Source organism: Pelecanus crispus, chromosome 6 (genome assembly GCF_030463565.1).
Source record: "Pelecanus crispus isolate bPelCri1 chromosome 6, bPelCri1.pri, whole genome shotgun sequence".
In the NCBI taxonomy this organism is placed as follows: domain Eukaryota; kingdom Metazoa; phylum Chordata; class Aves; order Pelecaniformes; family Pelecanidae; genus Pelecanus; species Pelecanus crispus.
This window is the reverse complement of record NC_134648.1, coordinates 3,589,749-3,604,699: the sequence shown is the minus strand read 5'-3', so window position 1 is coordinate 3,604,699 and position 14,951 is coordinate 3,589,749. Positions and strand designations below refer to the sequence as shown.

The 14,951-nt window shown below is 37.6% G+C and overlaps 1 protein-coding gene across 4 annotated transcripts in view; it reads right to left on the bottom strand.

The window, feature by feature from the left end:
- Window positions 1–14,951, bottom strand: part of SHANK2 (SH3 and multiple ankyrin repeat domains 2) — a 319,997-nt gene that overhangs the window by 293,220 nt on the left and 11,826 nt on the right. For all 4 annotated transcript variants that reach the window (XM_075713335.1, XM_075713336.1, XM_075713337.1 and 1 more), the window contains 2 exons: window positions 11,755–11,871; window positions 6,682–6,759 (listed from right to left, as the gene is read on the bottom strand). In XM_075713335.1, the coding sequence (XP_075569450.1) occupies window positions 6,682–6,759; window positions 11,755–11,871 (195 nt within the window). The remainder of the gene's footprint in view (window positions 1–6,681; window positions 6,760–11,754; window positions 11,872–14,951) is intronic.

Sequence of the window (14,951 nt, the reverse complement as noted above, 5' to 3'; positions counted from 1 at the left end):
GACAGGGGTTAAGTCAAAGGTTAAGATCAGCCAGCACTATCTGCAAATCATCACTGGGTCAAGGTGAATGAATTTTAATCCCATTCTGTATCCATATGTATTTTTCTGCTCCTGTATGTCTTACTATATCCAGTCCTTATCAAGCCAAGTGAGAGTATTAGTGAAAGCCCCTTAAGCTGAGGTCCAAATTTTTAAAAGTAGCTGCAATATCTTCAGAGAGTTGAGGCAGGAGCATCTTTGCTGTCTCGTGTTTTCAGCAAGAGTATTACATTCTGCTTTGTTATTTTCTTGTCACCAGCTGTATAACGAACCAAATATTGACCTTTGGTAATTGTACTTCATGTGCCAGTGCGGAGAAGCACCTGCCTAACAGTTTGTCAATACTTCCAAATTGACAATGGCAGGAAATCCGCTGACACTTGAGGTCACCTCTAACTTGCCACCAAGCACTCTCCTGCTGGAAGTGTTACTTGGAACAGTATCTTGCACCTCTGCTACGCTCTGCAATACTTTCATCTGGCAACATTTCCCCTAATACTCTAACAGGTAACGTATCAGCACCACAAAGGCGTAAATATGCCCAAGGCGATGTGTAAAATTCCCAAAAAAGCCTTCTTCTCAAACGAGGATGTGTGTTCCTCTGTATAAACATCACTTCAAGGTAAGTGATGAGAAATCATATCCTAACTAATCACTGTTTGCATCTGGATACAGCACCATGAGACCTCTCCTTTTCTTTTTAAAAATTTAATTATGTCTTTTAAAGAAATTACATTGAGTATGCCTACATATATACATACTAACACACTTTTTTATTTTTAAAGGAAAAATCCATAGTCTGTTCTGGTATGGTCGCTTGTGTAGATTTAAAAATGCTAAATGCAACTCTTACTAATACCTCTATGTCTCAGTCTTAAAAAGCCATTCTGTTGAATTTTTTATTATACTTATTCTAGTACTTTGGGGGTTTTTACATGATTAAAACCTTAAATCTTTTCCTATCAATATCTCAATATCACAATAATGAGTAAGTGCAAATTAGACTGTACACTCTTCCATGACAGATTGTCCTTTACCTATTATTTCTGTACTGCAAAACACAACATAACTGATCAACACAAGCAGTGACCTAACACATAAAAAAAAAAAAGGAACCAAAGCAAGTATGAGTAAATTCCATTATTTGACTCAAATCAGGACAAAAGTTGTAAAAAGCTGAAAGTCTGACTAAAGGCAGAATGCATCATGAGAAGAGAGCTATATTTTTTGCCAATAATACACAATATTCAATGATGCGTTCCTCACACAGGTGCTTCAGGAAAGGAATTGGGATAAAAATAAATACTTGACAAAAATAAAGTCCTTGTGTAATTCATATGTTCCATTAACACAACAGTTACGTATTTTAACATCAAGAGAGAAAGCATTACTTTATATTTGTAAAGATGTAAAGACAGAGATTTTCAGTTTTAAAATTAGCTTTCTCAGAGTTTCATCCTTTCAGAAATAAGTCAGAGACAAAAAATACCTGAGAAAAACTTCTTGTCCTTTGTTGTGTAAATTTCGTCAAAAAGATGACATTCAAAATGATAATAAACTAAATCAAAATTGGATTTTTGGAAGCCATGATAGTGATATGCTGCATAATAAACAAGATTAATTTTTTACAGACCCCTAGCAGGGCTGGGAGCATGGCCTGCACTTCCACCTTGGGACGGCCCCATCCTGCCTGGCCTCCCAGCACAGTCATCCCAGTCCAAGGCTTCCTCCCCAGCGTCACTACCCAAGCAAGACTCCCTTTTTATACAGTCAGTCCCAGTTTCCCTCTAGTCTGAATTTCTTTCTCTTCTGCCCTTGATGATTAAAAATCTCCCCAAGACCCTTATCAATCTTGGTCTTGCTCCACTCTACTCTTTCGGGCTCGAGCTCCCAGCCCAAGTCTCAGCCGGTCTCGTATTTTCGCACCCATCTCCAAGCTCAATGTTTACTTACCCATCCCCAATTGCACCTGTCGATATTCCGCCCAGCCAGCTTAGCCTCCAAATCCAAAGCAGACAAAAGCAGTCCGGTTTTGGAGCCCCTCTATTTGAGTCAGACTGCAAACCGGTTGACACTGCCACGTTATTAACATGGAGATCGCTGACAGCATGCAGGGCGATTAAAGAAAACAAAGCAAAACAAAACAACATAGCACAACAGGGGAGATGGGACAAGGAGAGGTGGGTCAACAGAGGTTTTCAGTACGAGCAAAACAACACATGTTTTCCCTCACCCATACTCCGAAATAGCTGAATCATTTTGTTTTTCCGAACAATGCCGCCTGAGATACCAGGCATGGAAAATTTCACTTCAAATGATTCAAACCTGGCAAAAAACACGAGCGATTGAAAACAAATGTACAGCCAACACACTGAAAGGAACAATTCTACCTGCAGTGGACCTGGCAGGTTGCTGCTCCTCCTGCCATCTATGTAACATAAGCGCATTAATAACCCATGCTGATTTGGGATAGCAATGGTCATTAACAAGGTACATCTGAGAGAGAAATCATTCTCAGGTACAACTCTGCCACTAAAAGGTGTCACTAAATGGCACCTCAGAATAGTTCAGAACACATATGCTTCAAAAACACTGACTAATTATTAGCTCTATTAGCTCCAAGCTTGAAAGTGCTTTATAGCGCATATGAAAACATATGTATTATCCATATAGAGCTTCTGCTCACTAAAAGAAAAAGGAAAACCATGCTAAACAAGGTGTATGTTCATTTTAACTTACATAACAGAATTTCAACAGCTTGTAAACACTATAAAACTCTGGTATTTCTGAGTTATGGGTTAGTATTTGCCAGATAGGTAAGAAATTATTTCACATTAATCTAGGAGGACGTAAAATGTGTGGAGAACTAAGTAGCTATGGACATTGATAAGACAGCATGGCTTTTCTGAAAGGATATTTTGGGAGGTTTTACTAATAAAATAGAAACCATAACATCAAAAACAACCCTAAAACCACTGGAAACTTTAAAGCTAACCTACAGCTGGAACAGAAATTACAGTTCAGCATTTCATAAGCCAGTATATGAGAGCTGTAAATCGATGTACTGTATGTTGGTGGCAAGCATCACGTTTTGGCAAGCTCTATCATAAGGGATGAATGGTCACGGAGGCATCAGCAGTACTTAGCTGAGGGCACATCCAAGTTCAGTGCTACGAATGAAAGCACAGACCTGCTCCGATCTTAGTAACTTCAAAAGAAAAATGGCCACGCACAATGTATGTAAGAGTGTATTACTAGCTAGCACTTCCAGTTCTGTAATGCCGATGGGTTTTTTTTCCATCTGTTAGCACAGAATAATTAGTGTATAAGGTACTTGGATTACCCAGCCAAGACAGGATGGATAAGTAAGTGATTAATAAACAGAATTGGCAATATAGTGTAATGATGCGGCGCAGGTTTCATCTTAACTCTAATTGCTAGTCAGCCTTTAACCAAAATGCACAGTACACAAAAAATTCTCACACTTAGACCAAGGACGGTGATGCAGGAACTGCCCTAATCTACTTGGAACATACACAGGGAAGACAGAGGGAGGAGATTCACCCCGCATCCATACAAGCATTCATACTGATTAGCAGGGGGGAACCCCACAAAAAACAGAGAAATTTCTGCTGACCCATGTTCTGTTATTGCAGAGTACATCCTATCAGCAGCACAGTGCATCAAGGTTGGCATTCACAGACAGACTTTCGGCTAGGGGTGCCATCAACCGTACTCAGCACTGCTTACTAACTTAAAGGACCCCAGTCATAGGTCAGGATGAAACACATTCCTTCAAAGGTAGCTAATAAAAGCTTAGTGCTTAATTGGGAAATACAGGCAAACTTTTTCATGGCCTCGACACCTGGCAATGCCATTCCAACACTGAATCTGCTAGACACTGAAAAGGCAAAAAGGACAGAGGCAGAGATGTGTACACAGTGTGGGATACCTGAATTGAGTGGTACAGAGTTCAGCCCAGACTAGTTTTCCTTCCATACGTTTCCTTCCAGTAAACCCATGCTTGTTTTAATAAGCACTGAGATTTGTTAAGAAGTGAACACATGTACACATGCAGGTCTTTTTTTTTTTTTTGGTTAAATTAGACCACATTCATTGGACACTAATGCTAGATACAAACTCTGCTGCTCATTTTCATCAAAATAAATAAAGCTTTGGCAGGCCTTGAAAGCAATGCACAACTTTCTCCATGTCTGGATACTTCTGTTTTACAGAACAGCACTGTTTTCATATCATCAATTCTAAACAGCAATTCAAAAGAACCATCCTTTTAGCTTCCTGAGAAAAGAACATGATGGAGGTTACTCAAAGGAATAGATGCTGCAGCTACAGCCATTCTCATTATGTACATATGAGATGCTTCGATGTTCCTTGCTACTGATTACATGAGTAAACATTTTTAGTATGCAAAATCCTATTAACTCAAGGGGATTCTGCATAATTTTGTAACAGCTCCACTTGTGGTGTCTGATCGACTGGGTCAGCAACAGACAGATGGCAAAGAATTAATTCTAATGCTGCTTTATTGCAGTGCTGGCGTCAGGGTTTTCTCTACTCAATGCATTTGGAAAAACTAGAGCTTTTCCTACATTCTATACACCTAAAAGTAACACACCACAGAGTAAAAAGATGGAAAGTAATTTCCTTTTTTTAACTATGTGGATTGAGAAAGAATAAAACAAAGCCAACCTAATAGTCTGTCCTCCTGTCCATGCTAGGGGGAGAGTGACCAGTCAAAAGCCCGAGCACCAAAAGTGTTAATGTCTAATAAACAACAACAAATAGGAATGTATTCCATAGGGACAGGAGACAGGTCACTGCTCAGTAAGTACACTTCCACAGCTACACCCTTCTCTTGCAATTATTTTTTCTTTCTCCTGAGCTCACTCAATTTTATTTAGTTTTGGCTAGTCATCCTTCACTTCTTGAAGCCCTACAACTACCAACACTAGCTTTTACAAATATTTTCTTTTCTGCCTTTTTCCGCTGTATTTTGCTGTTGTAAGAGGAAGAACGAGAATGTTGCAGTGGTCAGCACAAAGAAGATAACACATGGAAACTATTCTACTTGCCGTTTACCTTCCCCACATAAAATCCTAAAACAAAAAGAAAAGTTATTCTCAAAGACATAAAGTAATAAAATAGTCTCATCTCTCAGAGTAAAGAGATGACACTGGAACCCATCCCTCCAATAATTAGGGTTTTCTCTTACTACATTTTCCAATCACTCCATAATTCTAAGGTGCAGCGATAAGTATTATATAGTACTTAGTGAATTTGTGCTTAGCATATATTTAGATGGCAAACTACTAGCAGTCCAAAAATGGTGCCTAAAATTAAATTATTAATGCACTGTTTCCCCAATTTTGGGAAAACTGTTCCAAAAGTAAACAATGATCTGGCTGGGATTTGCAGGCAGAACTCTTAAGCTCTTGAGATGCACAACTTATGTCCAGAAAACCTTCAAAATATGGAGATAATTAAACTGATAACAGAAACATTTGGCTGAGGTTTTTTTTAAAAGCCTGAAACTGAGAGGTGTTATGTACACGTAAACTTTGAGGAGCCAATTCAGAGACCCACATGGACACGGTTAATATTCCAACTATTTCAAAGCATGCGAGAAAAGGCAGTATTCCATGAATTCTATGCCAGCTTTATCCAAAGTGGGCTGAGCATGTAATGGGAAAGATACAACAAGCAAAGGTAAATCGGGATTTCTTTTGGTTGAAAGACTACATGGTTTGGGGAAATAGCCCCCTCACATTTCGCAACATGGTACTGTGCCATCATTCTTCTAGAAGCACTACGTTCTGTAACTTGAAAAAAATTCTTTCTGTTCCTTTTTCTTAAAACATTACGGCTTTCATCCCTATTTCTCATATGCCGGTTTGCATTATGACTGTTTCTCTGAAATCCAGGCTAATTAAGACCGCTTCAGAAATACGGGCCTTAAGGTTGTCAGGCATACCTGACAACACTTTGGACAAACAATTTCCTTGCATTTGGATTTTTAATTAAGCTTTCTGAAAGTTCTTTAATATAAGAAAATGGTGAAAAAACTTCTAGTCAATTTTGACTAATCCAAAGAAAGACTTCATTTTCTTTTGGCGACATAGATGACAGCTTCAACTTTTACCACTGACAGTGCATTAAATCAGCCCCATCTCTGAAACTTAGCCCAGCTCTTTGGCCTCACATCCAAGGAAGGAAGAGCTTCTTTCTGGCTAAGTCAATAGGGGCCCAGCAAAGCTTAGCTGCCCACTCACTCCTTGGATCTCTCTTACATAGGACTGGAGATAATCACAAAGCAAGGCACATCCGACCACAGGACACCAGTGATTTCACGTTTTGTCATCAACAGCTCATAGAATTCTCAAACTCATTGACAGTGTCACCAGAACAGCTAAGAGTGAGTGTGTTTTTCTCTCATTCCTGATTATTCCAGGACTTCTTCACTCACTGCACTACACAAAAGCCACAGTTTCCAAAACGATAGTTATCTTACTCTACAGCCGTTTTCAGCCTTGTGCAGCGTAACTTCTCCACAAAACCAAGTTCACATGAGATTTTCTTGCAAACATTCCTGGGGGGCAGGAGGAAGGGGTATTTCTTTTTTACCTGAAATGGAGACTGGCTGTTGTAATTCTTAATCTCCTTGTTGGCTCCCCGGAACAGCAGCACTCTTGCACAGCTCTCCTGAAAACAGTAGAAGAGTAAACTTGTTAAAAAGGATCTTTAGTTACTAAAGAGACACTGTGGCTATGAGATGTGTTGCTGTTTGGTATATATTTCCTTAGATAAGAAATAAACAAAATAAATAAATAATCTGAGAAATTAAGTTATTAAAATAGTACTTTAAATATGACAAGGCTTGAGGTGCTTTTGCAGTGTGTTAGAGTAGAAACCATATGCAAGTGTAAAAAAAACGTAGAGGAATGCGAGAAGTAAACACCTTATTAAATTTTTAAGAAACTGTACTGTGGAAATTCCGTACCTGACAAATCAGATTTTGCAGGAAATGTGTTAGTTCAAAATGAAATTTGACTCTTATATGGCTTTTGCCTATTTTGTAGGGAACAGTACAGTAAACAGTAACTGGGATGAATTATATCCTCCCTTACTGCTAAAAATTAAACAAAGCAGTTTTACCACTTGCACGCACTTATTTCGGTTTTTTCAACCTATCTTCAATTTTAAACATTTAATATATGATTTTTTTTTTTTTAAATATACCTGAAATTATTTGGTCTGGCTATACACACTGCACTGACCAGTCTGTCTTTCTCTTTTTCCCCTTAAAAAACACTAACAGTTACAGCACAAACCCAATACAGCCCTTCTAACAAGAAAAAAGTATGGCTTCAGGCTGAGCTGAGGAAATCTGCAAACGAAATCCCTTACAAACAATTTTTTTGGACTAATACAGTGTGTTGCTTAAGTCCCTACCCTGCACTGCTGTAAAATATGACTGACCCTAACCTGCTAGAAATCCTCTGCGGTTCTGGCACAGTTCTCGGAACACTAGACTTTTTGATGATCCATATATAGGCTCTATTTCCTACCTGTCAATCTTTAATGTTGATCTTAGGATCTTATGCAAACCAGTTCACATTTCAAAATGTTTTTATGTTTCCTCATCATAAATATTTCTATTAATTTTGTTGTGCTTTCCAGATTTCTTGTCGTGTTGTGTTATGGAGTTCTACTTAATGAGATATTTCAATGTGCTATCTTTCACTTTTAACAGTAAATTTGCAGCCAGAGAAAACAATCATTTAATTTAGCTATTTTAGTGACAGAAATGAAGCTTATTTACTAGATTCCGGCTTTGAATCATAGAATCGTTTAGGTTGGAAAATACCTTTAAGATCATCCAGTCCAACCATTAACCTACACTACCAAGTCCATCACTAAACCAATTCAGTAAACCAATTCAGGGCAGAGTTGTAAGCGAATGCGCAGAAATTATGGTTGAAAATAATTTTTGTCATTGTGGTTTCTAATTTATCATGCCACGTTCTTGATCCCATTGTCTCCCCCATCACAGGGTTGTCCTAGATATATCTGAGGAGGCTATCCTACCCTTTCACCACGATTCAGTACTCCAAAAAGATATCCTTTTGTTGCCACACTTCCTACGCTGTATAACAAACTGAAACAAGAAAAGGGATCATATCTCAAGACTGTATATTAACAATCATCTCATAGATGGTAATTTTTTAATGATACATAATTAACTGAGACAGTCTCATTTGCTTGCACTGAAATCTGCACATTAGGTGTGTTCTCTGTATCTCTAAGCATAGGAAGACCAAGAGCAATGTGTAAAACGTGGAAATGTTTTTCTCATTTTTCTGTGTTCTGTATTAGCAATCATCCAAAAGAAGTAAATGTGCTGCAATCTAGATGAAGACCTCCAGGTTTAAAAAATAAATAAATAAATAAATTTCTTTTCAGGGTTACTTTTCCAGGAATTCCTTTTTGACTGACTCCTAAATGATTCTAGGTTTGCACACTATATTATATTCCCATAATAACAACTACTCCACTATTCCACCAGGTACTGCTCAGTAAACATACTGGAAATGCTAGTAGAACGCTTTAGCATTAAAATGCCCAATTTTGATCATGAACTTGAGGATATAAATAATGATATTAAAAAACATAATGTATTTATTGGCTGATTAGTCATTTGGTTATCAGAATAAATAATTCAACAGTACAAAAGCAAAAGATTTACACATTTAAAAACTACATGATTTACAAATTTAACTAAGTTGTCTGCAGTGTAACAAAAAACATGCAACATGCAAAGTGATTTATTTATTAAATGGTGTTGATAAGAAAAGTTTTGACAAAAGTGGTCAGAGTTGTTCAACATAAGAATTTTCAGGAAAACTTGTTTTGGATGAAGTACTGCATTTGTTTGTTTATTCTTTTAAAATAAACAGAAGCATTCTTAGCTTCATCTTCTCTCACTTTTGTCTCCTCTCTATCCTTCTGGTATTAAGGGGAACAAACTAGGGAGAATAAGCAAAAAAGTCACCACCAGAAATTATTTTGATTACTTTTCCTTTGTTAATTCCATGGGAATCCCACATTTTAGAGCTCTCCATTGTTAAGGTGCTGCCGACAAATGCCATAACTCCTGTTTGCACACATTTTAGCTCTGACAACCTAGTAACTTCTGATGTTGAGAGCCTGGTATTGTTCATTCATTATATCATACATAAACTGAATATGTCGTAGCTTTTTAGACTTCATAAGATTAAAAAGAATTTCACAGAGAACTGTGGGCTTGTCAGCAGATTAGATTCAATTTCTTACCTGATTTAATACTAAACAATTTTCATATAGAATCCAATCCACTGACTGAAAGGAGGCACACTTCACCCCAGCATTGTTATTTGCAAAATACAGAGGTGTAAAATCTATCTAGATTTTGTTCAGTTACTGGATGGCCACGAAGTAACTTTAAAAACCAAGAATTTATTCAGATTAACACTTAGCTGACACTCAGGAAAACAGAATTACCAACTTCAGAAAGTATCCCAAGAAAATTCCCCAGGGAAGACTGGAAGGGAAAAATCAAATGGGTAATGACTCCATCTACAGGAATCAAGAGGTAAAAAGCATACTGCTTCCTTCCCATCCTCTCCATCCAGAAAAGGCCAACACTGTTCCTTCCACATTAGCTAATAATAACTTTCAATAAAAGGGACACTGGAAAAATCAGCATAGGTTACTGTTCACAGCGTCCTGAGAAAAACTTTTTATTTTCATATATATCTGATTAAGGAAAACAGAAGCATGACAGTATAGTCACAAGATGTTAAACTTCCATTCACAAAGCCAAGCTTATAAAAATATTTGCAAATTTGAAGATGCAATTTCAATTCTCTAAGTCTTCTACAGAATAATTTTTTCCACTGACGTCAGGAGAAAAACACATCTCTACATGAAAAATACTGTCATTCTACAGGATTATTCTAATTTCGGCATCATACTGCATAACCTTTGCTAAAAGCATATGATCTTGTAAACAACTATAGTCATGAGAACACTGCAATAAAGTGGTTACAAAAAAACAGAGGTGACTTCACATTTTTAAGTTTATATGTGCATTATGGTCTGGGCTTCAAAATTCTTACTCAGGAAAAGTGAAGTAAATGAGGTTAAAGTGAATATTTTTAAATACTTTTTTCAACAGAAGTGCTTATAGTTACACATGTGAAGCTCTTGATGTGAAGCCTAAATGCAAAATTCTTGTTGAGATGAAGGTGAATTTCATTTCTCTGCAAAATTTTCTAGGAATTTTTGAAGTGCCAACTTGCAAAAGCTTTGTATGCCTACAATCACAGAAGCTATCCAAACTGAGCAGAGAAACTTGTTAACTTTAAAACTAGTTGATGTAGGTACTTGACAGCCTGTTGAAGACGCTTGGTAGACAGTGAGCATGAAGCAGTCCAGAGAGGCACTGCTCCCACTGATATGCTGCATACTTCAAATAATCACAATTAAGGGGGAAGATTTGTACGGCTAGACTAGTTATGAATTGATATCAATTATGACATGCACATCAAGTCAACAGTCTTGAAAAATGTCAAGTTATTCCCAAAATTCTACTTTTTAAAAAGCTGAGGGTATTTTAGACCTCATTGAGGAATCTGTCTTGACAAGACCTTTGAAAAAAACTGAGATGGTAATTAATTAAGAAGCAGATGCTTTAACAGATGTTTCACTAGTTACAGTCACATCTCATGACTTGTGTTTTCCTAATTCAATGTAAAATTATACACGCTGTGTTTTAACATCGTTGTAAAACTCATTCGCTCCCCATCCCATCCACACAAAGAGAGCATAAAATGCTATCAAATCAAATAGTTCTATTATTTGTAAACGACTACACAAGTTGTAAACAGCAGAGAATCAGGTATCTTCTGTATAATCAACAGATACATTTCCATAGTATTTTCCAAGTATTTCTTATTTAATTCTAAATTCTAGCAAAACAGCAATAAATTCTGAATAGGAAACAAATATTTAGATATGATACAAAAAAAAAAAAAAAAGCTGGTAGAACATGGTGTTGTTTTATTTTCTAATTAATATATTCTTGCCACCTACCATGAGCAGCCCTATTTGTAATCAGTGAATAAAATACTGATAATATAGTTTTTAATTATGTTCTTTCTAGTTTCTAAGGCCACTGTTTAAAACCTGTAACACTTCATTGCATATTAAATAAAACAAACGAAAAATAATGAGCTACGTTCTTCTTCAGTGTAACTTGCCTGTACAGATCAATAATAATGGGAAATTTATCGCAAAACGCATTTATTAAAAGCAAGGAAACTGCATCTCAGGAAAACCTAACACCAAACCAGTAAACTTCTTCAACAGAAAACTCAACAAGCTTCTGTTTCTGTGGATGGACATGAAAGATTTAGCATTTGTACCCCAATTATGCCTTGTTTTCCTGGCTATATGTCATTCTCTTACAGCACTTGTTTCCAGTCTCCATGGGACTGGACTCCCTGGACCCATCTTCCCCACTTAGCCAGGCAGAGGGGACCCCAGGCACCCCTCAGCTCCTGATGGGGACCTTTATGTCACTTTGTGTCCCTGAAGGAGGACGGTATGACTCTGCAGCGCTGGGTCTGCTGGCAGAGGAGGCGTGTGCCAGCTCACCTGGTTGTACAGGGCACAGATGTGCAGTGCTGTGTTTCCCGAGGCATTCTGCGCACACATATCGGCGCCGTAGAAGAGGAGGTGCTCTAGATGTTGGACATGTCCATATCGGCAAGCCTGTAAAGAGATGCATTCATGTCTTGGTTATTATACAACCTAGGCAAGTGTTCCAGGTAAAGATTTTTAGCAGAGAAGATGCAATTTTACTTAGGGTCTAATTTTTAGAACCACCCCTGGACTGAATGGGAGGACTAACACCTAGATGTGCATACCTGCCCATAAAGGCCAATGTACGCACTTCAGGTACAGCAAGTCTGTGCATAAGTTTACGCACCTGCTTATTTGAGGAAAGGCAATTTCAGGTATCAAGAAAATACAGAGTTTGACACTTTTTATCCACTAGTATCCATAACTGACAAATGTGACAAGCAGGCTAACAAAAGAGAGGTTTTTTTGGTCCTGCTAATCTTCGGAAAGTTGCCCACTAGATGGCACTGAAGATGATCAGATTTCTAAAGCTTGCCTTTCAAGGTATGAAAACAGTTTGGGGAAATCTGGCCAAAATTCAAGTAATAATCTTCTTCATTCTGTGATGTCAAGTAGATGCACAGTAGACACAGGGCACTGATCCAAAAGAGAGAAAATCTTCAAGAGTTACTCTATCAGCCACACAAATAAAATGTTAGACTTGGAATACTTGGAAATAAACCTCTGTGAATGAGACCCCAGTGAAATCTGAAACTTTCCCGATTAGCAAGTAAGTCTAAGAAAAATCACAGTATTTCCATTCATCAGTCTCATTTACTTGACTATCTTCTTCTCTATAGCACACCAACTGAGCACCTCCAAATATGTAATGTTTTTAACTTCATATCATCTCAGATCAGTATCATTCCTGTATAATAATATGGAATTTAAGCTGAGAGATACAGGTAGACGAAGCCATTCACTCTTAGCTGCCCAATTACTACTGACTTCAGTGGGAGTTACAAACCTACACATCTTGCAGTTTGGATCAGAAAAACTAAGTCTACTGCTCAATACACAAATTAAATCTGTGACACCACAAATTAAATCTGTGACACATCCCAAATCCCAGTCTAGTATCCTAACCATTACATCTGTTCTTCCTCCATTTTCCATTTTCAACACACAGAAAGGGAAAAAAAAAAAAAAAAACACCAACCCACCAGTGTTTATTACATAGTTTATTTATTTAAAAATTATTTGCCAAAATAATGGAGACATTAGGCTAGCTGTTATTAAAACAGGAACATTTTAATGCTAGGCAACAGAAAGCAAGCATCCAACAACAAGCAAAGGGAGAAACAGCACCAAACCATAACTGTTTCTGACTGTGGGGAAATCAGAGCAAACGCTCAATTAGCTATAAATTACCAATTCTGTCTAGTCTCTAAACGTCACTCAACATCTAGGTATGAATATGCAGATGTCATTATGAAAATGACTCATAAAATACAAGAACCAATTCCAGCTTTCTACTCTTACTACAATAAACTGGACGAAAACCAGGCCCCTTCTCCACTTCGCTTCCTTTGCGAGAGCGGGTTTTGCCTCCTCTTTGCCAATCTGACAATAACGCTTACTCAGCTTATGGGGAGGCGCTGGAAGCCAACCAACGCAGGGGAGATGCATTTCCCCTCCTTATAGGGGTCTGCGTGGTAGGTGAGCTGTCCAAACCATTCATCAGGGCTCCCCAGTCAATGGAGAGAGACAGGTACCTCCAGAGATTTTTATTATTATCCTAGCACAGCATGAACTGCCACCTTACCTTTTCCTCTTTACTATAAGGGTAAGCCAGAGGCTTAACTTCTACAGTTAAAGGTTGTGTTAGCAAAATGAAAAGTATACTTGCTACCAATTAGTTCCTTGCCATGCAAGGTAGCTTTGCCTTCTTCACGCAGACAACAACATATGGGATTGTATCATATCACCATCTTTCTTAATTCACTGAGGAATGCTTGTATTATTGATTACTCAAAACAGATTGCCTGTAATCCAGCTGTAAACATTGATTTATTTAGGATTACAACCAATACAGTGGGTTTGGAAAGCTCTGTTTCATTACGAGAAATAATAACCATATGTGTATAAGGCTGGGTTTTCAAAATAGGGATTTTTTGTCTACATTTTCAGGGAGTCCAGATGGGGTAATACTTTGATCTATACAATCCGCTTCCTCCACATCCTCAGAAATGATGGTAGTAAATTAATCCTTTTTTTTCCTACTAGAGATGGATCCAAACAACCTTGATCTGAACACAATTACACAGTGAAAAAGCTCAGATCCCTGCCCAAACGCGGGTACCAAAGCTATCTCCCATTTCTTTCAAAGAAAAGAAGTTGTCTACTAAAAAGATTAGCGCACAGAAAAGAAAGTGAGCCTAGATAACCTAAGCAGGCCTGTCAGACTGATTACTTGTATCTTTATGTATCTGATCATACTACATTAGTTCCATTTTTTATGATTACTCAAATTCATCCATACAGAGGAAAGGCATAAAACAGCTGCAATGACATTAGAACTGCTAGAATCTTTAAACTTTGTAAATTACTGAGTTTATCGCTATGCAAAGAGAAATTAAGAAAGCATTCTTACACAACTGTTGCATAATACTCAGGTGTTTCTGGAAAAGACAAGATACAACAGTTCAAAGAAAATTTTTTTTTTTTTCAGAAAATGCCTTACCAAATATTATAGGTCTTTTTAAGAGATACAATTTAGGTCTTTGGTGAGGAAGGAGGTCTACCTTTCCAATAGCTGTGGTGAAGCTGACCAAGATGTGCCAGCGCCAGATGAATTCTGGCACTGTAGCTGGCTCAAGGTATCACGAGCACCATGAAACTCAAAATAACTCATTATTTTTAAAATATTTTTTCTTTATAGAGAACGCTACCACCTTTATCCACATGCTGAATATGTAAGAGAGGAAAGGAAAACCCATGTACAAACATTAGAAGAAAAATCATTAGAATCCCATTTTCCACACATGCAGGGAATGAAAACTGACTCAAACTGTGAGCTTTTAAGAGTTTAACATCCTTCAGTGCAACACACTGAAGGATTCTATGATCCTAGCAGCAGGATCCTGAATCCAAATCTTCCTGTAAAGTTCACCAGAGAGAAAGGAGAAAGTACCTCTGACAAACACGCAAGAAGCATTACCAAGGATACT